Source organism: Astyanax mexicanus, chromosome 12 (assembly GCF_023375975.1).
Source record: "Astyanax mexicanus isolate ESR-SI-001 chromosome 12, AstMex3_surface, whole genome shotgun sequence".
In the NCBI taxonomy this organism is placed as follows: domain Eukaryota; kingdom Metazoa; phylum Chordata; class Actinopteri; order Characiformes; family Acestrorhamphidae; genus Astyanax; species Astyanax mexicanus.
The window spans coordinates 9,951,821-9,979,781 of NC_064419.1; the positions used below are offsets into that span (position 1 = coordinate 9,951,821).

The 27,961-nt window shown below is 36.4% G+C and overlaps 1 protein-coding gene across 1 annotated transcript in view; it reads left to right on the plus strand.

The window, feature by feature from the left end:
* LOC125806038 (guanine nucleotide-binding protein G(s) subunit alpha) overlaps positions 1-24,022 on the plus strand; it is a 34,057-nt gene extending 10,035 nt beyond the window's left edge. Inside the window, exons 2-12 of the mRNA XM_049485508.1 lie at positions 7,841-7,913; positions 10,522-10,576; positions 10,977-11,096; positions 13,266-13,363; positions 14,951-15,005; positions 15,122-15,195; positions 16,263-16,321; positions 17,130-17,250; positions 17,368-17,498; positions 18,570-18,637; positions 21,819-24,022. Of these exons, the coding sequence (XP_049341465.1) occupies positions 7,841-7,913; positions 10,522-10,576; positions 10,977-11,096; positions 13,266-13,363; positions 14,951-15,005; positions 15,122-15,195; positions 16,263-16,321; positions 17,130-17,250; positions 17,368-17,498; positions 18,570-18,637; positions 21,819-21,965 (1,001 nt within the window). The 3' untranslated portion in view covers positions 21,966-24,022. The remainder of the gene's footprint in view (positions 1-7,840; positions 7,914-10,521; positions 10,577-10,976; positions 11,097-13,265; positions 13,364-14,950; positions 15,006-15,121; positions 15,196-16,262; positions 16,322-17,129; positions 17,251-17,367; positions 17,499-18,569; positions 18,638-21,818) is intronic.
* The last annotated feature ends 3,939 nt before the right edge of the window (positions 24,023-27,961 follow it).

The window sequence follows — 27,961 nt, forward strand, 5'->3', positions numbered from 1 at the left end:
TCGGGCCCGATTTCCGATCATCTGGTAGGATTGGGGACATCCCTACTATCAAATTTAAATTACCAATCCACAAGACATCATCCTGTCTACATGTGTTGCAGAATGGGCTCAGATTAATAATGGACTTTATCACGCTGTCACATGGTCATAGAAATGCAGGCTTTTATTTTAGTTTATGTTAATGGCAAAAAAGTCTTTGGGTATTTGAAACTGTTCATTTTTTTTGTGTTGTGTTTATTATTTTAAACCCCCTCCCGGCAGGCAAGTGTTCTCATATTAGTTTACAATACATTACATTACATTTGGCAGACGCTTTTTGTCCAAAGCGACTTACAATATATTAGAATTACTTAGATGTGGTCATATTTAACTTTTTAATGGACAATGATTGTTGCTTACTTTGTGATTGTTTGTGGCCTGGACTGTACGATGTGAGCGTCATATTTAAAACTAAACCTTTGGTTTTTTTTATTATTATTGTTTATTTTTTAATACATGCCCTATGTAGAAAAGCTATATGAACTCGATTCTTTTCAAATTTGTGAGAATTGTAGCATGTTTTACTGGATTGAAGACATGGATGATATTTTAATTTGATCTGACCTACTTCCCTCCATTATATCTCCTACTATTTCGAAACAGTCTTTCATAACTGAACTTAAAACTGCTAGCTCTCTTTTTATATTCATTAACTGTGAAGTAAACTAAACAAAGGGACCACAGAAAACAGTCTAATTTTAACCACAAGGAACTGCAGCAACCACTTGCAATCAAGCGCTTGCTGACTTCCACTGTGGTCCATTCATAGTAGTCCTTGGAGCTCAGATATTTGCAGAGCTCTGAAAGGAAAGCCTCTTTTTCTCTTTAATGGAGAGAGCCCTCAACTTTTGTGATCTCCAGAATTTTTTTTTTTACCATGTTTCATGTCCCAACCATTTCTGTTTTGACAGTTGTCCATCACAGAGATTCCCTTTAAAGACAACAAAAAGTCTTTAAGGCTACTCTTTTAGTAGTAATAATTCTCAAAAACAAATTTTAAAGCCCATCTTGGCTGGTGATCCTTTTCATTAACCATATTTCAAAGGGGTTAATTTGAAGGGTTGAGGCCCTTTGTTGTATCCTTGTGTCCTTACAGTTTTCTCCACATATCAGTTTCTGTTCTACAGTTTACTGCTGCGTTCATTGCATCCAGTTTGTTTCATTAAACATTTTGGTGGTTTGACAGGTCTTTTGCAGCCATGTTCCTTGTTGCTTCCTTCACTGAGTTGTGCGCTTTCATTCCAAGCCTTGTTCTAGAATACACATTCCTTTCAATGGAAAACCACCGTACAAAATGCTGTGTAGTCCAAGACTAGGCAAAATCTCTGTTTGTGAAACTGCCTGAATGTTTTTTGCTCAATTCTTTCTTTGCTTCTGTGCTCCATTAGGATTTCAGGTGTATAATCATGGTCTCTATTGAATTTATGACCCTGCCCTATGAAGCCATTTCTTTTTTTTTTTTTTTTCCAAATGAGAGCCACCTTTATCTGCTCAGGAACTGCTCAGGAACTTGGCCATAATTGTCTTTTCTCAACTTGGTTTTTATTCATCTGTTGGTCTTGGGGTTAGCTTTTGGTGTGCCCTCTCTTTGTGGAATTCACTGGGGAGTATCCAAATGGGAATTAGTTAATTCCTCCAAGAAACTTACCATGCTGATATTTCCTTCAGAGCCTTTAGACACTCTAGACTTTTTTTTTTCGTTATCTGGAAGGGCTTTCTTTCCCTGTTGCTCCAGTATGTTCAGCATCTGTATGCTGTATGCCTCCTGTGTTCTGGATTGGCTTTTCCACTATTGGTTTCAACTATTAGTACTTGAGCTTCTTTTGTTCTCTTGTTCAGTTAATTTATTTCCATATTTGATTAATTTAGTTTGTTCTGTTAGTTTTTCAAGCCTTGGTTTAGTGTGGTTCTTGCTTGTTGCTGCTGAGCTACTTCAGCTGTTTTAAATTTCAATCTTGTTTTGGTCCAGCCTTAAAGTGTTTTGGTTTTGTTTTGTTTTTTTCCCCAATTTTTTTGTTCATTGTCTCTGAACTATTAGAAATAAAGTGTTCAGCAACACTCATCACTCTTGCAATCAGTTTTTCTAAATGTACTACCCCGTACCCCGTCTGTTTTCAAATTGTAGAATACAAGCTGTACAGGGCTAGAATAGACTGTATGCATTCCTTTTTCCAGGTTCCCGTAGACTGATGGGTTAACTTAGGGTTTCATAAGCTGGTTGACAATGTAAGGTCTGGAACTGGTTTCAGTGTAATGCGGAATTTGTATAATGTAAATATGAAGCTGGATTCAGGAATGTATTTCCAGAGTGGCTTATGTGATGTTTATTTTTATTAAAATTGATTTATTTATTTTTAGAATAATAACACAAGAACATTTAGTAATAAAAGTAAATTAATCATAATTAAAATGTTATTTATAAATATTATTTTGTTTGGCATTTTAAATGACAAAGACGTGAAGGAATATCTAATTATACAGATTTTACAGTTCTATTAATAGCAGTATAAGTATAAGATATCCGTGCCTTATCTGTAGGATGAAAACCAAGTACTAGAGATTTACATTTTAGAAAAAAGACATGAAAAGACATATCCATCAAAGGCGTCAGCTAAACTTGTGGCCAAGCAGCTATTAGAGAATGTGGGTGTCACAGCCACAGGCAAATATCTAGCAGGTTTAATATTTAGATCAGTCGACGACTGAAATTCTACCTACAGCCAATCGGATCACATGGAAAGAGAACCACATGTCCAAACTATGTTTTTTTCTTGCTGGGCGGAGCCGATTTATGGAGAGCTTCACTCTTCCTGTTTCCCCCGTTATATCTGAAAATGACTGCAAACTGCTAGAAGAAACCTGCAAGGGGGTCCTGTATGAATTGGGTGAATGGGTGAATTATATCTAAGTATGTGTCCAGGATTTTCATTTAATATTAGAAAGTTGATTAAAGTATTTATCTAAAAAGGCTGCAAAAATTCTGTATGTTTTCATTTTTGTACAGCAAACCGGTTTTAGGCAGATGCTAGCATTGCTGTTTGGCTAAGCTGATGCTGGAGTTACAGGCAGAGCATGGTAAAAAGTGTCTTTGGTACTGCAACATTTGATATTGTTCTGTGTTAAGGAAATGAGTACATACTTTGTGAAAATAATCAGAATTTTTTGTATATTTATAACTCTGATTTTGCTCAGTTGCTCCCTATGAATCCTTTCATTTTGGACTCAAGTGAGTATTCTCCTCTCTAGAGGTTCTCTCAAGTCAAGTAGTTTTATTGTCAATACTGCATATGTACAGGACATACAGAGAATAACATACATGAGACAGAAACAAGGTGCAGTAGTGGTGGGGTGAAATAAGATATATAAATATAAATAAAAAGAAATAAGATATATAACATAAAAGAGTGGGAGACACTATATGTACAATACAACAAGAACACAATAGACATATGTAAGACGGAAGACAATAGTTAAATATTGATGGTGAATGGAATGACAGTATAAATACAACACGTATAACAGTAGTGCAAATATGGTATATAGCTTAAGGCTCGTAAAGTAAATTTTATGGCATGGCATTGCTAGTTTTTGCAGGTTCTCATGACAAAATGTGTTTTGGGAGAGCAGCCAGATTAGTCTACGATTTCCGATGTAATGTGAACTATACTTGTTGAACAATGTGTATTTCCATACACTTATATAACAACTAAAGGGAACGTTCCACAGACATACCATTCGTAGAGCCTGTAGTAGCTTTAGCTAAGGCAACTAGACCTTAGCATTTGTTTATCTAAATAAAGTCTGCCTTTCTCTTTTTAGATTTCAGGTCATATGATCTTCAGTGGCTTTCTGTGGTGGCGATATGGCTTTAGATGTTGTTGCACTAGTACAGTATAGTACAGTATCGTTATCGGCAATAGAGAACACTGATACCCTGAAGCAGTTACTGATGCGCATGATTTTTGAATGAAGTAGCATGTAAGTGTTGTGGTGGTATTATGCTTACTTGTATGTTACTGCATAATGCGATTAATTAGTATATATTTAATTTTCTTTAACTTTTCAAATGTGCAGTTACTCAACCATTAATCTTATATCGTATTTGGAATAGAGAATACTGTCTTTATCTTTTAAAAAAATATATAAAAAATTAACGCTGTTTATATCAGGATAAGCACTTAAGTACTGTATTTTACTGACTGTAAAGTGCACTGGATTATAAGGCGCATTTTAAGGGACAATAGTAAGGAAAAAGGGTGTCGTACAGTAATCTGCACAGACTTCTCTCCTGAAAACTGCGTATTTTGGTAAGTCGCTTTAGTTTATTTACAGTAAGCTTAGATTTTCAATATTTTCAACAGCACGAATAGCAGCAGTGCTAGCCGTGGAAAGCAGCAGCGCTTAGCACTAATAAATGCTGTCCGACAGCACTCCACTTGAGGAACCCAGAGTGTTCCGGTAAGACAGGGCGCTATCAGCTAGCGGTTTGTCCCACGTAGCTTGTTTTTACACGGTAAACACACAGACTACAGTCCAAAACACTGACCTTTAAACGGTGAAAGAGCTAGGGCTGTGGCTAATGCTAATACTGCTCCAGCCTCGGTGCTGGAGAAACCTCACTGAAACTCATTTATAACGCTGTACTTTAGCAGAGCGGCTTTACTGCTCCTTACAACCTGGCATTTTTTGGAAAATTTAAGTATTTTAAGTGCACATTATAGTGCGAGAAATACATAAATAAGTATCTGTATAGTATCATTTCGGCAGATGGTTGGAATTCTGGTATCTGTATCGGATGGGGAAACGGTGGTATCGATGCATTCCTGGCTTAAATTTAATGTAGTACTGTCAATTTATTTGCCTCTGTTAAACAATGGTTCCTAATTGTTTCACAGTGAGGCATGCAGTCTGACAGTCTTGTTGGATATTACATCGCAAAGGTTCTTGTAAAACATAAAATTAATGTTTGTTCATGTTGTTGTTTTTTTTTTTTTTTTTTTTTTATATTACTCATTTGCTCTTATCGGGTGTGTTAAGATATGAAGACTGAGTTGGGCATTGTGATGTCCCATATCATGTTTTGTCAATTATTGTGTTTGTGTGTTTATGGCGTTTCATTAAATTTGGACGATTTTTATTATTTTGTAAATAAATATTTTTATTTAATCGGTATGTAGCAGAAACTCTCCATGAAATACAAAGCATAAGAACAAATAACAAAGTAAAGAATCTTGTCTTTTAGCAAAAACAAGGTATTCCTTAGTATTTAGTCACAATGCTCTGGAACAGCTGATTGCTCACACTCTAGAGTGAATAATTCCTTAGCCAACATTACTATCTACATCAACAGAAAGGAAAACTGTGAATGTGCTGCGTTGCAGGAGTAGTTGTATGAAAATGGCTGCTTAATGTGAACAGTGTACTCATATTTGCCACTTCACATTTAAAAGCAATATTTACATCTTTGGGTGATGGACTTAAGAACCTGTAAACTGACAGCGTAAATGCTTGTCTCAAAACAACAGACAATTTAGCCTCCTAGCAGAGCTGCTAATCATAGACCACAGCGACACCCAAAAGTTAGGACATTATAATTTTGACCCATAAAATAGTAAAACATTGATAAGTAATTTAGTTCCAAGCAATATGACAAATGTGGATGAAGTTTGAAGAGCTTGTACCTGTACTGAAAACAAACAAAATGATTAATATGTAAATGTTAATGTGTGTGTGTGTGTTTGTGTGTGTGTGTGTGTGTGTGTGTGTGTGTGTGTGTGTGTGTGTGTGTGTGTGTGTGTGTATATATATATATATATATATATATATATATATATATAATTTTTTTTTTTTTTTTTTTTTTTTTTTGGTTAAAAAATAGCATTGCTTTGTCTTCAGTGTATCTTCTGCAATTAAGCAATGTGCTTTCAGTTTACATTGACATTGCATGCCTAGTGTTTGTGAAAATAGAATTTAGGGATGTATAGCTAAGGGTTTGTGTATAATAATGTATAGGGATACTGTGCTGACTACAAATTCTAAATATTGTACACTACCGATGAAAAGTTTTAGCTGTTTGAGCAGTACTACCAGTACTGTATGGCCCAGACATGCTCCTTTTTTATCTTATTAATGATGTTTTTTACTGCACTTCACCTGTGAGACCTCTAATTCTTTTCTTTACCGCTCTAACTGAAGCTTAGTCCAATGTTCAGCTGCTGAGATAAAGGCACTGTTGCCATGTGGGTCAGCCAGACGTCTTCCTGTACCCGTTTTCTCCAGACTCTTTTTAAGGTGTAGGAAACAGCACTCACTACTCTCCAGCTTCATCTTTAATTTCTCTAAAGAAAAGACTTGTACTTTTATTAGTTACAGGTTCTCTGTGTTTGTGTCTTTTTCTAGATATTATGATGAAAGTGTGAATGTACTGTGTTTCTGTGTTTAAATGCTGCAGTAGAGAATCCAGTAACACCATCTGTTCCAGTACTGCTTTACTACTGACAAAGTCTTTGTAAAAAGGCTTCAATTTTTAATGTAAATTTTATGCCACAGTGGTTTATTTTGTGTTGTTTGAACCCCGCCCACTAGATAGCAATTACCTACTCTGTCATGAGATCTTGCTATTTTGATTACATGAAAAGTATACGTTATTTTTTTGTTCAGACATTATCAATGTGTCTTTGTATTGAAACACCAATACATTTGAACAGATTTTAAAAATTGAATCGCTATCCTTCTATTGTGATATGTATCTTATCAGGCCGATACACAGCCCTAGTATATAATGATATTTAAGGATATATGACTACTTAAGGATTGCTTTTAATCGTATTTACCTTTTTTATTTTGTGTGAAATTGCCTTCATGTCAGTTTGATTTTCTGAAGTGAGCAATTGTTCATCAGCAACCTTCAGAAAGCTAAATTTCACATGTGAAACTTCATCTGAATTCACGAATGCACGTCCACAACCAGTAACTCTTCCACTTTGGCTGCGCTGACCTCTGAATGGGCGGCCCTGCTCCGAGTACCCAAAATGGAGGAAATGCTAATTTTAGCAGTGTCTAAGCATGACCATTTCTTCCCTGGCTATAAATAAACACATAAAAGAGAGACTGCATACACAGAGATTGTATTATGATTTACTTTTGTGATTTTACTGTTTATGGTAGCAATAAACGAGCTGGCTATCTCGCGCAAGTTAGCACCACTGCTAACTTATCACCGCACTGCCGCCAGCCCCACCAGATATCTGCACTTACTCTACGACTCAGTATAGAACCATCCTGTATAATTAGCTTTGTGGTTTTACTGTTTATGGTGAGCATGTTCGACAGCCTGCTCTTTGCTCTATGTTTGCTCCTCAGCTAAGCGCAGATCCACACACCACACCTCACTGCTCGCCGCTGCCACCAGCCATGCCAGAGTTACCTACACTTTATAATGCTGGGACTGGGTGTACGGCACTGTTGCCTTTCTAAATTTGTCTGATATTATTGTTTACATTGTTTTATTTGTGGTGAGTTGTCTAATTTTAGCTAGCTAATGGCACCAAAATGGAGGGTTTTTTTCCAAGGCTATGCTTCTAGCTGTGGTCATTCCTATTTAGAACTGGAGATGTTTAGTGGTACTGTGGCTTTATGCAAAGCTGTTATAAAGGTTTTACTGTTTTCAGATTATCCAAATCATTGGTATGAATTTGATTAGAATGTGCATGAAAGGTGATGTACTTAAAAATGATGCTTTATTCTGAGAAGCATCAGTCTCATTCTCTCTCTCTTTCTCTCTCTCTCTCTCTCTCTCTAGGTGCAGGAGAGTCTGGGAAGAGCACTATTGTAAAGCAGATGCGGATTCTGCACGTTAACGGCTTCAACGCTGAGTGAGTATTGATGTAGCAGCGTAAAAAAATAAAAAGCTCTGCTTTTGTTTTAGTGGTTTATATCGCCACAGCGTCTCACAGGAGCAGAATATTGTTTTGTACTTTTTAATGATTTTTTTTAAATGTATTTTTTGATGTTTTTACAATTGTACAATATAGATAAAAAATATATAAATCATACCTATGTATTTATTCTAAATAGCTCAATAACAGTTATGGATATAACTTTACCATCATTAAATTTGGCATAATTATTTAAGGGCTATTAAAAAAATAAAAAAGAGCTGAAGTCTACTACACAGTAGCCTGATGCGACGTTAAGATGCGTCATGAAATTTTACACATTCATTGGCCACGACACTTTTTAGTGGAGTTATTACCTAAATTCACCTAATATATTGTCATCCTAAGCAGCTAGCACAGAGCTACAGCAGCAATCACACAGGTGTGTTTGTGAGCTACAGCGTATACTACACAGCTGGTTGTGTGTATGACTAGCAAAGAGCTAAAGCACTTGGCACAGAGCTAAAAAAAAAAAGTTAGCATAAAGCTAAAGCATGTAGTGGGGAGCTGATTGTGTGTATTGCTAGCACAGTGTGTGTAGCATTTGTAGTTGATGTGTGTGTATAGCTAGCACAGAGCGAAAGGAACTAGCACACAACTGGATTTGTGTATAGGTAGCACAAAGCTAAGGGAGCTAGCACAGAACTGGATATGTATACATCAACAATAGTAATTTGCTTTATACCAGCTATAAAGCTTTTTGTGTGCGTATAGCTAGCACAGAGCTAAAGCAGTTAGCATAGAGTTATGTGTGTTTGTGTGCACACAAACTCTTGATGTGGAAGCTGCTCACTTAGCTGCGTTTAGATGTTCAGGGAAGCCCAAAAATTTAATGCATTTTAAACCAAAGCTCTGAAAGTATAGCTTATAGTGTAGAAGTCCGTGGCAAATGGCATATGTTTGCCTTCTTTTTGGCTAGTCTGGTTTTGTCTGAAGCAGCATCTCACTTAAGAGCAGTCGCTTATGATCAGCTGCAGACGTAAAAAAAAATCAAATATTTTTCAAAATATTGGCTATTTTGTGTATGTATATTATGTTATGGAGAATAACAGTGCCTGAAGGATGTGATATTTTACAATTAATGTATTTATTTATTCTTTTTTATGTTCAAAAATATCTATTTAGTTCAATAAACACAATGCGTAGATGTTGTATTTGCAAAATCATTCCAAAATTGATTTCTTTTTCTTGCCTTGCCTGGTCGGATAACAAACTACTAACCATGTACCCTCTCTTACAAGACCATTGTTTATGCATGCAAGCATTTGTGTCTAAACCACCACCTGTCCTTCTCAAATGTTCAGTTACCAAAAGAAATGCTTAAATTTCTACATTAGACTACAAGGGGAATTCCGCTGATTATCTCCCCCAAACCCAGGGATCAGAGCCTAAGACAGTTAATGCTAAAATCCTGTCTAGATGATTAGCTTAGCATACCTTATTCACCTGTCTAACAAATTATAGGCAATTTCAACCCCATTCTTGGGGAGGGTAATGTGTGTTTTGCAGGGTGCTCTCCACCATCAGTTAGCTAAGTGTAGCTTAGCTACCTATATAACATATTAGCACCCGTTCCATCAGTATTAAACTTAAGCATAAATCCATATCAAATTACAGCTTTCAGCTAGGTTACAGCATTTGATTCCAAATACCGTTGTGTTTTGGGGATGTGTGTTTTACAGTTAGCTCTGCTTAACTTGTAAATAAGCATCCAGTGGTAAACACAAACTACAGCAAAATAATAGCTGTATGGCTTGCCATTTTAATAAAAAGCGATTGATATTTGATATTTTCCACTCTACTGGTGGAATGTTCTTGTGGAATCTTGTTAGCTTGATAGCTAAGCTAATGAAATGCACACGCAACCAGCCGTTTTAATTATAAGCTGATTTGTATGTTTTATGTGTAATTTCTCTAATGATGGAATGGGCACTACTGTTTTAGCTAGGTAAATAGTTCTGTTCTAAGCTTGTAGATTGTATAATACACCCAAGCAAAACAGAATGGTCACAAAAAAACACATGGAAACATTAAAAACTGTGGGTGTGTGAATGTGGCTTAGTGCTCCATAAATCTGATGCTTCTTCTGACTAGTAAGAATAATCATTTAGGATACCTTCCTACCTTTTGTTTTCTACAAACCTGTTTTAATGTCTTTTGAAATACTTATGTTTTTCTTCTATAGTAAGAGACTTCTGTTTAATCTTTTATCATTGACCACTGAAAAAGACAGAAACAGAGTCAAATATGGTGTGAACTTGTAATTTCATAATATATAATATAAATGACACATCATGATTTTGCTTAAATTGTCAGTCAGATTCCTGTGAAAACTTTCTATTTTCAGCTCCTCCGTTGTCCCACATGCACAAATGTGTGCAAACCCTGTGACCTTTTAATAAAGGTCATGTTAAAAATGTGCATGTAGCTCTTTCCTCACGGTGACAGTCGAATTTTGGAGGATCCTGAGTTTTGGTGTTGGTCTACATGATTTGTGTGTTTTTTTTTTTAAACAAAGATTAAGTCATGTCAATCTTTTTTACAGAGAGAAAAAACAGAAGATTCAAGACATCAAGAACAATATAAAAGAGGCCATAGAGGTCAGTAAATTGTGAAGCATGGATTTTGTGTTTTGATGTGTAAACAACAGGACAACAGGGCTATGGTCATTTAGTACATGAATAAATCAAATATTTTATGTAAGGGCAGTAGCCAATCAGTCATTGAATTCAATGTTTTGCTAGAATTTAAATTGTATAAATTGTTGAGCTGTATTGGCTGTGTCATTTGTGATAATGTTATAAAGTAATGCTTAATAGAATGCAAGTAACTTTGTAAATGTGCAGTTTTGGAAGGCTGGAGTCCCTTTTTTCTGTGTGATTTTAACTATAATTTACTTAATTTCTTTAATGTTCATTTAATATTTCATGGGTTTAGTGGTGATCATTAACTATTGATGATGATTCTTTTTTTTCTTCTTCTTCTTCTTTTTGTTTTTAGACCATAGTGACAGCCATGAGTAATCTGAGTCCGCCTGTCCAACTTGCCTGTCCAGAAAACCAACGACGAATTGAGTACATTCTCAACTTTATCAATCAGAAGGACTTTGAATTCACATCTGTAAGTATGAAAAAAGGGTGGTGTACAATTTAGAAATTAGACTCTGTGCTTGTGTTGTTCGTTGGCTAGTATGAAGTGTGGGTCTAGACCATTGATGTATCTGTAATAAATCTCTAAAAATAAAAATAGTAATGTAGGTTTTGTTCTTACTTGAAAAGAGACATCATTGCTCTTCATTACTACTGTAATTTAAGCATTGTTAATGCATAGCTTGGTTAGTGCAGCCCAACTGATTTTATATTTGTTGTGCATTTAATCTGCAGTAGTGGTTAATAGCTGCTGATCTATACTCTTGTCGTACAGGATCGGTTTAGACCTACAATACCCAGCGCAGCTCTGCTGTTATTACCCATCACCTTTGGGATAAACCATATGTGTGAATTGAGCTGTTAAGGGATTTAAAGTGAAAAGGATAATGAAAAGTTGGTCCCTTTGCCTCTGCTCATTAACAGCCACAGGGGGGTTCATAGGCATTGCAATACTCAAGGCTGCTGTAGTCCTCTGGGTCACAGAGTTGTTAGTGTGCAGTCCCCAACAGAATTGCACATGTACACAATGAACTAGCATGTTGCTTAACATGTCTGTGTTTACTAGGCTTAGCTCTGAGTATGTATCAATGAGCAACAATGTGCACAATAGTATATTTAGATCAGGTTTATTGAATTACATATAATAGATATTATATAATTTGATTTTACGATCTTAAAACATTTAAGTTTTAAGTTGATTATAGACTTTTTTACCTGCTTGTTAATACTAACTAAAACTAACTCTTTTCAAACCACGACATTTTTAAATAAATGACATGTAATGCAAAACTGACATCTACAGGAGAAGTAATGAACCTTATATTTAAGTGAAAGTCTTTTTTCACTGTAATTTTTTTTAGTATTTTAAGAATTTATAAAAAAATGACTAAAGTACTTACATTGCAATAAATAACATTGACTTGCATTTAAAAGTTAATGTTTTTCCAGTTGTCTTTGTCATGTTAGGTTCTATTTTAAAGATGTAAGTTCTTTGTGTTACAGTGAGGAAATGGAAATTTTTAATTTTCTCTATATAAGTAGTTTTTATACTATTTAAATTATAACACATTAACACACAGCTGGATGTGATACAGTATTGAGAGTTTCAGCTTTGTTTAGATGTATGCTATATGCATTTATTTTAGAATTGCAGTCAGGTTTATTGAGTTCAATTCAAAGCAGAAATTAGTGCATTGTGGATCTTCCACTCAAGCTCCTGGTTGTGATATGTGTGACCTGAACTTCATAATTAACCTCATTTTAGACTTGTAAGTACATTGTAAGTGACTTTTAGAATCAATAAAAAGTTAATTTGTAAATCTGTAAGCTTTATTTTTTTAATTACACGATTTAGTGTATGAAAATCCGTTTGTGTGACAATGACTGATACAGTCTTGATCTGTTTTTCACACAGTGTGTTGGAGAACTGTCGTCTTTTTTTGGTAGCAGTCAGAAAATAAACTTTTATATAAAAGTTCTGTTGGATCAGTGGGAGAAAAAGAAACAAGGAGACTGTGTGTGTCATTGATGCAGGTGCCGACGGGCAGTGCCCTGTGTAAAGAGTGGTACAACAAGCTGGAATCAGTGCAGCATGGGGCTAGTGTAGAGATGGCATGTGACCGCCCATAAAGGAGTCCTCTGTCTCCTAGACACATGATCAGGGGCCCAGGCCTGCTTTATCAGGGAGAGAGGGCGTTATCCTGGCCCAGATAATATGAATTTGTTTTGTGTGTATATGTGCGTGACTAAGTGTATTTTGATTTGCTATCTTGATTTAACAAAGTTTAGTACTTTGTGTGTGTGTGTGTGTGTGTTTGTGTGTTTGTGTGTTTGTGTGTGTGTGTGTGTGTGTGTGTGTGTGTGTGTGTGTGTGTGTGTGTGTGTGTGTGTGTGTGTGTGTGTGTGTTCTTGCACTTGGGGCTGTGTGTGTCCCAAGATGGATGCGATTTTGTTCTTGCACTTGGGGCTGATGTCCATCATGCTGTAGCTAAATATTGAGCATGAATTTGTCCTTAATCACAGACACACAAACAGAATCGACTAAGCTTTAATCACAGAAGAGATTCTTAATGGACAATATCTCTCTCACTTTCTTTCTATTCATTTATTCTCTCTCTTTGTCTTTCTCTCTCCCCCCCAGGAGTTTTATGAGCATGCAAAGACTCTGTGGCAAGACGAAGGAGTGAAGGCCTGTTATGAGCGCTCCAATGAGTATCAGCTGATCGACTGCGCACAGTAGTGAGTACCTCGTCTGTGAACACATTGTCGTTGTTTTCATTTGTTACTTCACATACCAACATGGGTATTATCTTAATGTCCACCTAGGACTTGGGACTTTGGATATAAATATGTACATGTAGCTAGATTTTATTTTTGTATTTTATTTTTGTGTTATTTGGGCTAAAGTTACTAGAGGTGCTTTTTAGGTTCTAACCTGCCAACATGTATGCTGCTTGACCTCCTTGTTGGATCTCGCATTTCACTATGTTGTCGCCATCCGCTACTTTCATCCACACTTTATTTTCCTCCAAACTGCAGCTCATGGTTGCTGTGCTGAAGGATTGCTCTCTCTCTTTCTCTCTATTTAACCAGAAATATTACAATATTAGTGAAAAGGCTGTAGTCTGCCAGAACTAAACCTCACTACACTATTATTACTGTCCCCCTCCCAAACATACAGGAACATACCATAATTTAGAAAAAATAATAATTTAATAATTTTGTGATTGATAACACTAATATGAATATAATTAAATTTTTCTTTTTCTTTTTTTACTAGTGGTGTCAATCGATTAAAAAATTGAATCCGATTAATCACAACAAAATTCTGTGATTAACTGCGATTAATCGCACTTGTTTTTCTTCAGACGTAAATTATTACAGTGGATGTTTAAATGTAAATAAAAGAATGAATGTAAGAAATGTAAAATGCAATTATATGTATATTAGTGGTGACAATTAAAATAATAGAATATACTTGTATGTTTGAGGGGAGATAAAATCAACATAGGGTGCTGGAATAAAGAATGCATGATAAATTAAAGTGTAAAATTGGTTGTGAGGATTTCTGAATGCGAATTTAATTTGAATGTTTAAAAAATATCCGAGATGAGGAGCAGTGCTGTGCGGGTGTGTGGTGCTGGTGTGTGTGTGTATGCGCTCACGCATGGGTGGGGGTGTGTGCGCGTGGGTGCGCGTGCGTGTATGAGTAAGAGAGAGAGAGAACTCTAACCGGGTCGGAGCTGGAAGTCTGAACCGGAGTGTTACTGCTGGACACCGTATGAGCACGTCGTTCAGTCGTTCAGACAGAAAATAGATCAGTACTTTGGGCGGAGGCGGGGCAGATTATGGCAGAAGTAGGAGTCAAACTTGGTGCCTTAATTAACTTGCATTAAAAAAATAGTAATGCGCTACTGATTACAAATTAACAGCGCACGTTTTAACATTGACACCCCTATTTTATTTATACATTTATTTTTTTTACTTACAAATCTGCTAGGACAAATGGTTTAAACATACGTGCACTGTTTGACATTTGCACTGGTGATTTTAATATTTTTGTTTCAAATAAATAAAGGAAATGCCTTAAATATGTAATTTCTGTTAATTTACTGAACAACCAGTTATTATCGCACAGGCATGTACAATTTTTCCTTACTGTTATTTTGCTGTTTAAAAGGAACCTATTTATCTGGTTTTTTTTTTTTGGTTTTTTTTTTTGCTGTTGATTTTATTATTTACACTATTATTTATATATGATTTATTATCATTATACATTAAAATGATTTGCATATCTAATTTCTATCTGATTTTTCTGTTTTCTAGCTTTTTAGACAAAATAGACATGGTTCAGCAGAGTGATTACACACCATCTGACCAGGTGGGTTGATCGCTTATATTCAAGCTTTTTACGTCTGTGGCTAATACAGAAACTGTAATATTTTAGTGTAGCCAGCAGATGCTTGTTTTCTAATTATTTATGTTTCTTTTCTGTAGGACCTTCTCAGATGCAGAGTTCTCACCTCTGGTATATTTGAAACACGATTCCAAGTGGACAAAGTGAATTTCCAGTAAGTAGTGAAGTGATCATATCTGACTTCTAACAGAGGCAGAGCAGAGTGTAGATGTTCATCCATCGTTGCTGAGACTATACTGATCACAAGCTGTAGTAATGATGGAATTAGATCGCATGTATAAAGAGAAATTGTAAGAGAGGCTGTTGATTGGTGAGTGTCTTTAGTAGAGGAGTGATAAGAAGTCATGTGACTTAATATAAATAAATTAAAAACGAACACAAAGTAGATGTCATTAAGATCATGTGGTGGAGGATTATAATGAAGTTCTGTGTGGGAATTGGATAAATTAATGATAACACCAGAACACCTACTGTAGCCTATTGGTTTAACATTAACTATAAGGATGTAAAGTTTTATCAGGTTATCAGCAATCAAAGTTATCTGATTGCTACTGTTATTTATCACAGTTGACTGCTGTAGTCAGGCTAATTTATCTCATGTCGGTAGCAGTGTACATCATTAGCGCTGTTAGCGGTATAGTTTAAAGAAAGGGAGGATAATAAAAATGAGTAACTGTGTGATACCGTCCTGACCGTAAAATGAAGTTAACATATATGTTTAGTCACTGTATTTAATTGAAATATTAGCTTGAGCTATATTTTTTTGCTCTTTCTACATTTGTGTACTGTAATCTTTTTATTTTTATTTTTCAAAAAACAAGCATCACATAGCTATGACCGATTTTTGTGGTGGCTACATGTTAGCAGTGCTGATGCTACTTTTACTCAGAGGCCTAAATGCAGTGTTGTAGTTTGTAGTGAAGGTGTCTAAAGGAATAAAGTCTGTGCAAGGGGGGAAAAAAAGCACATTTTTGGTTGTCAACAGGTGTAGGCTAGAAACTTGTGGAATGGCAACCTATAGATCCTAAACAGGTTGTGCTGCATTTTTCAAATTGTTATGGATTGCCAACATGCCCCCAATGTTTTATTATCGTTCAGTACTTTAAAAATAGATCCTCTTTGTAAGTTGATTAGTAATGTTTAAATTATAAATGCTGTGTAATAAAAAAATTAAAAAACTCTGTGTAATACCATGTGTAAAATGCCTGTTTCTGCCCTTAGCATGTTTGATGTGGGTGGCCAGAGAGATGAGCGGAGGAAGTGGATCCAGTGTTTTAATGGTAAATAATACATTGCACACACTACTGATTCACACACAAAATCTGTCTGTACAAGCGCTAGAGCTTAGATTCTCTGCTGCCGAGACTTCCCACCACATTCCCCGGGCCGGGTCGGGCTTTTTAATGCTATATTTTTTTTATATAAAGCTATGCTGTGATAATCATAATATAACAAAGGAACAAATCAAACTGTGTTTTAAATAAAAGTTACAATGTTATAATCACGCAGCTCTGGGGCTCAAACGTGAACTCCTTTACTAATCCGCATTTGACTTGCAGCTCTGCGTGTAGCTGTTCATAATAAACATTTTTCTTAAATATCAGGTCTATGCTTCTTCTGTGTTGCGTTGTTAATTAACATTATTTTGAGCAAATTTCGCTCATTTAAACAGCCTGAAAAAGTTTTAATAAAGCTTAGTGTAAACACTACTTATAAAAAAAAATGTCTGGTTTAAATCAGCCTCATAATGACATTTTGCGTAGCTCTAGCGAGCGCCCTATGCAGCTGTCCGTGTTTACACATTCCCACAAACACAAAAATCCAAGTATAAACAGCCCAGTGGACCAATCACTGCTGCTGCTGTCCGCATCACACAATGCGTAGTTAGATTAATGGGGAGGAGAGCATCAGGCTACGTGGTAGTATGTACGTAGGGTATGGCGTAGGTTTGACTCAGAAGTATAAATTGGACTTCAGTAAGAACTATAAAATCCAAACAACCAAAAACAATATTATAACCTTTTATAGCTAGTTCTTGTTCTTTCTCCTTCAATTTTTCATATGCTTTCTGTTTGTGTATGCTTTCAGATGTAACTGCCATCATCTTTGTGGTGGCCAGCAGTAGCTATAACATGGTCATTCGAGAAGACAATCAAACCAACCGCTTACAAGAAGCACTTAATCTCTTCAAAAACATCTGGAACAACAGGTAAAAATGCAAATGTGTTAAGCTTTACACACAGTGGCTGTAGATAATTTTTCTTTGGTTATTGATCTTTAGGTTAACTTACTGTGTTTGTTTCTTCTCTCTACTCTTTCTCCTCAGATGGTTGCGAACTATCTCTGTAATTCTCTTCCTGAATAAGCAAGACCTCTTAGCTGAGAAGGTCTTGGCAGGAAAGTCGAAAATTGAGGAATATTTTCCGGAGTTTGCTCGCTACACCACACCAGATGACGGTGAGGCACATTAGCACAATATCATACTATTCTATACCCACACTATTGTAATATGTACACATGAATTGTTCATTTATTGCTTCCCAAAATATCTAAAATGAGCCTTAATACATTTAGTTTGGTTTGTTCTAGATTGTTGAAGTGAGTTGATCAAAATCAGTGGATCCAAAGGGCTTTCATGAGCCCTTCAGAATGTAAATGAGTCTGGGAAAGATGTCTAATATTATAAGCACCATTTCATCTGTAAATAATTTGATCATCTTTACAAAGGATTTTGTAAGAACCTGAATTATTTATTTCAACTGAAAATCTTTAGTTTGCTATTAATTGTTGAAGAGAGCTCTTTTAAAGAAGTCACAATTAATAAATATCGGGAAGACAAGGGCTTGCCCACACTTGCGTATACAAGCATGTCCAATAGAGGGAAACTCTCACTTCCAAGTGTAAATCTGTATTTGATTTGAATGGACAAGACTTTTCTTGACTGTTTGTTTAGTTCAACCTCCCTTTTAATAAAGAATTATTATTTTTTTTTAATTACTATAAATCAAGTGCAGTACACAACATATAACAGGCGAGAGCCCCTCTTAGCACTCTTTGAAAATATTCTAATAATAATAAAAACATCCCAGCATCAGGAGCATCATTTATTTACTATTTCTCAGTAAATGGAAATGTCTGAGGACTTGACGGTGATGGGCATTAATAGTGCAGAAGGGGAGAAATGGCTCCACCCTGTGGCTGAGCCTGCATAGATACTGTATAAGCAGAGCTGTATGCTAGTAACAGTGCAGGACTTAAGTAAATAGGTTTTCATAAAAAAAAAATGCAAGCAAGAGGTTGGAAGTAATTATTGAAGTCTAATATTATTCATATTACTCATATTTTTTAAGCCAAAATAAATAAATCAATCACACTCACACATTTTGCAAAGAATTTTTATTAGCTCAGACTTAATAAAAAAAAATATCATATATAAAAACATTTATATAGATATATAAACTGTGGTATTCCTTCCCAGGCCGCAAATTGTCGAATGTTCTTTATAACAACTCTTACCTCTTTCTGCAGCATCCCCTGAGGCAGGAGAGGATCCACGAGTCACAAGGGCAAAGTACTTTATCCGGGATGAATTCTTGGTGAGCGGATATTAACCCTTTAGAAGTCTATGTACTGTTTTACTGTTCAATTACTTCAATGTGCTTTTGTTAGTACGGTGTTTGTATACTGAATCAAAAATATATTATTCATATTTTTTATGTTTTGTATCTGAAAACAATCTCATTTTTTTTAATTTGTCTTAATGTCTAAAATAAATGGCTTAAAAATATCAGCTCACATGACTGGAATTTTAGAATTCTTTTCTGCTTTATGTATTAAACAATACATAAAAAGAGGCAATCAAGGCATACGTGAGAATGTTAACCTACAAGTGTTTGATTGATCAGCCAAGACATGTTTGGTATTTAAATGTTGGGCGTAGTGCTGGACGATATGGCCAAAATTCATATCACGATATATTCCTTAATTTCGGTCGATACGATATAATTCCGATATCGATATAAATACTTAGAAGGCCTCAGAAAACTGCTAAGAATCCCTGCAATGGAAATACGTACCTACTAGGGGTGGGCGATATGGCCCTAAAATAATATCACAATATTTCATGGTATTATCGCGATAACGATACTCTTGGCGATATGACAAAAAAACAAAAAACTTTTTTATTATTGTATACGATATGATATTGCACACCTTTAAGATATTAAAAAAAAAACAATAATTTTAGCAGATTTATAACAGAAGTCAATAATTGAGAATTACATGATACTAATAATAATAATGCACTCCAAATATCTCCATATATCCAGTATTAAAGTAAAATAAATGACACTTTACAGATATAATCTGTCTCTAGTAAATATTTAATAGGAAATTAGAAATGTGTGAGTTTTTCTTTTGCTTAAAACAGCAAAAAAATTAGTACCCTGATGTGATAATTAGGGATGAGTGATGTGGCACGATATTTCAGAGTATAATATCGTGATATATGATATGGCACACCCCTAGTACCTACTACTGTCTACTTAATTTAAGTCTTTGAAACCTCCTTTCACGAAAACATTATAATACTTAAGAAATAAACAATAGTCAAGATAAATCAATGCTCAATTTTATTTGCATATAGCAAAATAAAAACATGACATCCCTATCAAACATAAGCCAATATAACTATTACCAATAAAAAATAACTTAAAATTAGGATAGAAGCAGAGCTTCTTAGTCTTTTGTAAACAAATTTCTTTTGTAAAAAAACAGATCAAAACAAAAGTGTTCCAACTAGGATAAAGAACACAAGAAGCCTTTATACACATAAAAGCAACAAAATTTCCCCGTCAAATAAACAAACCTATAGGCTTTATCAACTATAAATAACTTAGTTACAATATAAGCTACAAAAGTGCTTCAGCCAAAATACAACTCTTTATGAACATAAAAGGAACATGATATCCCCGTCAAATAAACAAACCTAAAGGATTCATAAACTTTAAATAACTTAAATAACTTACAACATAAGCTATAAAAGTGCTTCAGCCAGTATAAGGAAAAGATTGTATGTAGTGGAACTGATTGAGGTGGTGGAACAGATTAGATGTTTTAACGTTACCGCTGCTGGTCGGCTCCACTCTCCGGCACAATTTGCAGCAAACTGAAGTTTAGCAGACCTTCGAGAGTCGAACCAAATCCTCACCACTGAATTAGACCTCCCTCCTTCAATTAATCACTTGTGGAAGCGGCAGGGGCATTCATTTTGCATCAAAAATGTCCCGCGCTGGGAGGCAAGAGGACCCGCGGCTGACAAAGAGGACCCGCAACTGGCCGCTGACCGAGCGGACCCGTGGGCGGACCGAGCGAACCAGAGGCGGACCGAGCGGACCCGTAGGCGGACCGAGCGAACACGTAGGCGGACCCGAGGCTAGGCTAGGCTCGGTTCCTTTCCGTTCCACTCCAGCGCGGAACATTTCAGATGCAAACCGAGCCTACCTTAACCTTGGATCCGCTCGTGCCGGCTCCGTTTGGCTCCAGCGCGAGGCATTTTAGATGCGTAGCGGACCCGAGCCTAGCCTAGCCTAGCCTATCTGGCTACGTGCCTATGTGATTACGTCATCACGCACAGAGATAGTCCAGCTACGGAAGCTGATTGTGTTCAGCTGTGCGGCGAGCTGACGCCAGTAAATCGCATGTCCGTGACAGATCTGTAAATAATACATATCGATATACCACAAAAATGATATCACCGTTACTGAAACATTTCTTATCGCGATAAATACCGATATCGAATTATTGTCCAGGCCTAGTTGGGCGTGTATCTCGCAGGTAGGGTTGCCATCTTTTAGAAATTAAAGTAAGGGACGCCCACCACAACTCCTCTGGGCAAGGACCACCTCAGGCCTCCTGTGGCGTCAAAATATAAATTGATCTCTTTTTATATAGAAACAAACATTTTGGCAGAAAATACACAAAGCTCTGCAAACATTTTTAAACTAGGTATTTTAGTAATAGGAAATCGATTATGCATTTATTGAAATACAAAACAAATTGGTTTAAAACAGGACACAACCAAATAAAGAACAATTACATATTTTATGGGATGGGTTGCAACTCTACTCACAGCTCACAAGAGCTCCTAGATGTAAATTAAGGATCATTTAGTAAGTTAGCAGCAAACAAAAGAGCTTTACCACAACCCAACTACAGCACTAAAAATTACACCTACAATCCTAATAATAATGTAATCTATTCTACAGAGGTCTTTTATTGAGCGCTTTAAGCACTTTTTAAGTACTTTTTCCATGATGAGACTTACATAACTATATACTAAACATTTTAATGCAGTTTCTTTACTTCAAACAGGGTGCATGTACAGTGCGATATTAGTGTTTTTTTGTTTGTTTGGTTTAATTATGTATGATATTGTTTCATTACATTTTAATTCTATTAATGCGTTAGGGTGCTTACGTGATGCAGTGATATTTATCTCATACCATGAAAATCTCATACCTTACAACTCTAGATATGACATGTCTTGGCTGATCGAATGCATCTGGAGGTCATATTAGAGAAGTTATATTAACTTGATTTTATTTTTATTTATTTTTTTAGCCTAGCCATTCTTTTTAAAGTGAACACTGGGATGAGGTTAAATGAGCTGGTGATCTGTGCTGTGTTGTAGCAGTTTGCAGCCTGAAATTTAAATTTAATGAAACCGACTTTTTCCCCTCATGTCTCTGCTGTGTTTTATGTGATTTGTTGTAACAGAGGATCAGCACAGCGAGCGGAGACGGCCGGCACTACTGTTACCCACACTTCACCTGTGCAGTAGACACAGAGAATATCCGCCGCGTCTTCAACGACTGTCGAGACATCATCCAGAGGATGCACCTCCGCCAGTATGAGCTTTTGTAATTGGAGGATCCTGAGCGACAGACTTTAGAAGCTCTTGTGATTGAAGGAGGTTGCGAGTGATGGATTGCCTAAGAGCTGATGGTCTGAAAGGAGAGGATGTGACTCACTCATTACCTGCTGACCTGCTCTTATGCTGGGCCCCTTATACAGACAAACATAAACACACACACACACACACACACACATGTACACTGTTGCCCAGGAGAACCATGCTGTCAGGGGACCAAAAACAAACAAAAATATAAATAAAAAATAAATGATGCAGCATCCATTTGACGCAGCAGCCCCGTTTTAAGACTGCACGCGAACGGACCTTGAGACTAAGTTAATTCATACGATCGTGTGCACAAGTAGATGCAACACGCACAGACAGACATAGCCACAATAGCTCAACCTGACATCATAAAATGATACATCTGCAAAAACATAGCTCACATTTCTCTCATTTTTACTTCTCGTATTAGCTCGCCCTTTGATCAGGGTGTGTGCCAAATTGCATACACACACACACACACCAACACAAACACACACAGAGATATACATACACACAGCTAAACCCCCGGCAGTACTGTTGACGGCTGATTTGTGATGACCCTGGTCCTGTATCACATGACTGTGCCTGGCTGTTTCTGAATGGCTGGATCTGCTTTGGTTGCCTCTGATTGGCTGATCTGTTCACCTCCTCTCTTACAGAGACTGATGGTTTCTCACCGAGTTGTGAGAGAGCAGGATAGACTGCAGTGAACGAGGGACAATTGAGACATGACCTTGTCACGTGACTTGTTTAGGTGCTTTTGGAAAGATGAACTTAAAAAATGTCAGAATGATCACAGCTCTCCACTCCGTGCCCCCCTCCCACTCCCTTCTTTGATCATCTAATTTAATGCAAATAATTTGATTGACAGCACTCTCGCCTCTGGAAAAAAATAATTCTAGTAAAAGAGGGAAAGAAGACTCTTGCCAATGGAACACTGCTCCCTTCTGCCATATTTCTTTTGGGTCTCTTGTCATCCTCCCAGCCCTCCTTTTCCTTTCCTCCAGTCCTTCTCTCTTCCTTTTTCTGTCTCACTCTCTTTCTCTCTATCTGTCCCTCGCCCCTCTTCTCTCTCTGGCTGTTTCTCTCTCTCTCTTTCTCTCACTCTCCTGCTTTCTCTCTCTTTCCTTCTCTCCCTCTCCCCCCTCTATTTTACTGCTGGACTATTATTCTTGTACAGACTGTAAAATGTATTATTTTGTACTTTATTGAAGAAAAAACTTGTAGAAGATCCCTGTGCCTTGATCACAACACTGCGTGTAAAAAAAGGGAAAAAAAGAACAAAAAAAGAGCTAAAGGCGTAAGGTATGTCTCTGCGCTGTATCGTATCGCTTGGCCTCTTGGTCTGTGTTCAGACTGCAGGTAAAAGTGGTCCAAATTTGATTTTTAATTAAAAAATGTTTTGTCTTTAGTCATCTGGCCTGGATCTGACATTCGTGTGAACAGATCATGCTCTTTAACTGACCTGCATGAAAACAAGAACAATGCCTTGCCCAGTTCACTCATTCAGCGCCAACACAGATTAATAGACACATTATTTCATGTTAAAATCAGTGTGTATCAGAGCATACCGCTTTCTCCCTCTCTAGTTTAAACTTGGTGCATAAGCAACTGACACTTAACAACTTTACAGAAAAGAGTCAATAAAAAGGTGAATTTCTTTGCTTGTTTTAAATGTAAAAGTCAGTCCATTTGAAGAAGGTTTCTAGCAGATTTTCGAAATGTTGCCCTGTTCAAGTTTTTGCCTTGGTTTTTTGGAAAAAGTATTTATCATCTCATACCTGTTTGATTTCTCCTTGCGCTAGTGTTTGTTTATTTACACTACCCGTGTTTGTCCTTTATTAACAAAAGATTCTAATCCCAGGCCTAGAAATCTGCATTTAGATTACAGTAATACAGTAATAGTTGCGTGAAATCTGATCTTCACATATCATTTGTGATTTCTGGTTTCAGTACCACATTGGAATTCCAAACATCAGATTCTGTTCGCACTGCAACAAACACACAGCAAATCTTTCACACATCATGGAAAAAAAAAAAAATATTGGATTTTGGCCACTTGTACCTGCAGTGGGAACACTGGTCTTAGCCACCCTTCTCATGGGGAATCAGTTGACCACCATGAGCCTCTCTCTATCTCTCTGTCTCTCACTCTGTCTCTCTCGCTCTCTCCCCATGCTGACGCTCCTCTCATGTTACAACTTGTTTTGCATCCATATCCCCCCAAAAGAGAGAACTAATTAGAACAAATATGGATGTAAAAACAAAACTTTGATTTTTCAGCTTTAATAGAATCAAGGAAACGTCACCCATTTGTGCACTTCATGTTACTGTGCGTTACTGCAACTGCAATCCTGTTCCGGGGGAGGGGGGCGGGGGGACGGGGAATTTCCTTGCTGTTTTATTTCAGTTTTAGCTTTAAGGTTAAAGGGGACGGGGGAGGGGTATCCAAATGCAAAACCTGGCTTGTTTCTACATTAATTTCATTTTTTTCCTAACTAAAGAAGAAACAAAAATAGCTCTGTTTTGAGTCATTCTTGGCTGCGCCTCAGAAAGGGAAATCTGATATAAAAATCATAAAAATGGGTTCACATTTGTGATGAATGAATGAATTAATGAAAAGTCTTTTTTATAGCAGGTGGATCTTATGTGCGAGGTGTAAAACAAAACTTTGAAAGCATGACCACACAGTTCAGATTAATATACACTGTGGTCCTCTTCAGCTTCAGCTCTGCTTCATATCTTAATATAAAAATATAGGCTACACCTAATTCTGACCACTAGGTGGAAGCAAAGTGTCAAATTACGACTTGTACAATTTCCTCTTCTTGTTTTTCTCCTTCAGGTGAGTGTTCTAAAGGCACTCTTCTCTGTGCGAGGGGTCAAGCATACTTTTTCAAAATGCTTTAGAATATTTGTTCTTGATCTAGGTCTCAGCAATCACAGGGTTTTTGTCTACATAAAGCCCTGGAAAAATAAGAGACCACTTCAGTTTCTGAATCAGTTTTTCTGATTTTGAAATTCCAAATAAATGTATTGTCATTTATTTACTAAGCATTTATTTACAGAAAATGAGAAATGTCTGAAATGACAAAAAAGATGCAGAGCTTTCAGACTTCAAATAATGCAAAGAAAACAAGTTCATATTGTAAAGTATTAAGAGTTCAGAAATTAATACTTAGTGGAATAACCCTGGTTTTTAATCACTGTTTTCATGCATCTTGGCCATTTCTCCTCCACCAGTCTTACACACTGCTTTTGGATAACTTTATCCCTTTACTCCTGGTGCAAAAATTCAAGCAATTCAGCTTGGTTTGATGACTTGTGATCATCAATCATCCTCTTGATTGTATTCCAGAGGTTTTCAATTTGGTAAAATCAAAGAAACTGAGTTGTCTCTAATTAATTTCCAGAGCTGTATATTAAGATGATGCATTATTAGGTCACTGGTACTTGGTTATAGGATGCTTAAAACCTGGCAGAAGAATATCAAGCATATTGAACAACACAGAAGCCAGCGGTGATATCCAGGGATCCAGCACATGTTTAGAAAAGTATGGAATTTGATTTGATAAATTTCTAGGTCTGAAAAAAAAGGAATATGCAAACTATTGTATGGAGAAAAATATATTTGTTTCCAGGACTAGTGGTAACAGTATTATTCCATTTTCTAAAACTGTAAATATCTTAAAAAAAAAAAAAAAAAAGAAAAGTAATAAATGGATTTGATCTGGATTTTTAGTGTGTTTTGCAGCGCAGCAGCGACAATGTTTGTGTAAGAGCAAGTTGAATGGCCAGGCCCTTGCTCTTATTCTCCTCCAACCTACTTTTAAAGCCCACCCAGGTCTTATCAAGTTTTACTGCTGCTTTCACACAATGACCAGGGAGTCTGAAAATTTGTATCTGAAAAAAAGTATGTAATTTAGAAATTTTAACTGTGTAGGAACCCTGGATATCTTTCAGAGCTTCAAAAGTTCAATATTTGGTCTCACAAATGGGAAACATCTGTTATCCTGTCAACATGTACTACTTAATATAAAGGTCTATGTATTTTGGAGTCTTCATACATCCTTCATGTATTTTGCAGAGACTTCATCCTTAGATAAAAAAGAATGATACATTTGTAAATTGCTTGTGAAAAAGTACACATTTTGATGATTCAGGTCTTGTTTTTTGTTACTTTATTTTTATTTAGTTATTTATTCTTAACACTTTATTACCTGATACTTTTACTATGTTTTTGGGCAAAAACAAAACAAAAGCGTGGCTCCCATCTGAAGCGGTGATTTCCAAAAAACATACAAGGTAAGGTACTTTGCTGAAGTCAGACACCAGCTTTCATTTTTGCTTAGATTTTTTTTTTTTACATTTAAAATGTATTTTATGACAAAGGAGTCCGTAATTGAGAAAAGAAAACGAAAGAAGTTGCAGCTTTTAAAACCAGTCGCTTGCACAAAAGTGTCTTTTGAATGTTTGCGAGTAAGTGCATTTTCTTCTCCATCATTCAAGTGGGGGGTGCTTTTTAAAAGTGGCCAGATTAAATCCATGGACGTTCATTTTTGTGCGATATTCTGCCAATATGGTGCCATATGTACAATTATTGCCTTGCCCAACTAATGCAATACAAAATGTAAGGTATGAATGGCAATGGTAAGAAAAAAAATCTGTTCAATTGCTTGTTCATGTGGTTACCTAATTAGTCACTTCTGTTAAAAAAAAAAAAAAAGAAAATGCGACTTTAACAGAATTGGGTGTAAACTGAGAATTACCATAGTGGTCTGATTCTTACTTTTGTGTTAAATTGTGCAGAATACATGGCAGTCCCTGGCAGTTCTTTGGGCTACAAAACTTTGGGCTCCATAGAGTAGGATTCCACTTCTGTCAAGCAAGAACAGAAAGCTGAGGCTGTAGTGTACAAGCTCAAGACAAGACAGGTGAACGCTTAAAAAACATTTATGAAGCACATACATTGGAGTGGACCCAACCAGTGGAGGCTGATTGAAGTGATGTACTGTTATAGGTAATGTTTTCTTTGTGCACATTGGGCCCATCAGTTCTGTAGTCCACCACATGACAAAGTGAGGGTGACCAGTGAAGATCAGGGGCCTTCCCAGTCACGCCAGGCTTAAGTGTATGATTTGAACAGAAGATTCACAGCGTAAAGTGCTCCAGAAAAATCTGATTTTGTGATAGTTATATCATCATGGTCCAGAATTTTAGTTAAATATTTCCAGCATTTTGTGAACCTGTGCAACCAAAATTAGAAGTTTTTAGCGCGAAATGAGACTAAATTGAGTTTATGGGGCTATTGTTTCTTGAAAAAAAAAAAAAAACATTGCGATGGATACGTTAATAATAATGAAACAATAATTGTTATTGATGAACTTATAGTGAAAGAGGTGTGAATTTGTGGCACCACCTGAACAGGAATGTTAAAATACGAAAAGCAATTTTCTTTTTCTTCTGTATCCGTTTTTTTGTTGTTTTCAGATGGCAAGAAAAATGCCTTATGGTCATTGCCAAAGCAGGAATCTTAGCAGTTCTGTATGTCTATAAAGGATTCGTTTAGAGCATTGTCATGCTGAAAGTTTTCTGCTGTCAGATTTTTGTCTAAAATGAATTACCAATCACTTCCATGGCCACAGGTGTATAAAAGCAGCACCTAGTCATGCAGACTGTTTCTACAAACATTAGTGAAAGAATGGCTCGCTCTCAGGAGCTCTAGTTGTGAAATTTCCTCACTAATAAATATTCCACAGCCAACTGTCAGTGATATTTTACATTAGAATAGTGAGTTGCTGGCACACTCCCACTGTGTTATAATAAGGAAGCATAGTCTCAGAGCTCACCAACTTCCTGTGGAGTCAATAACTGCAGAACTCCAAATTTCACATGGCCTACAGCTCAGCTCAAGGACTTTTGTGAGTAGAGAGCTTCATGGGATAGCTTTTCATGGCCGAAC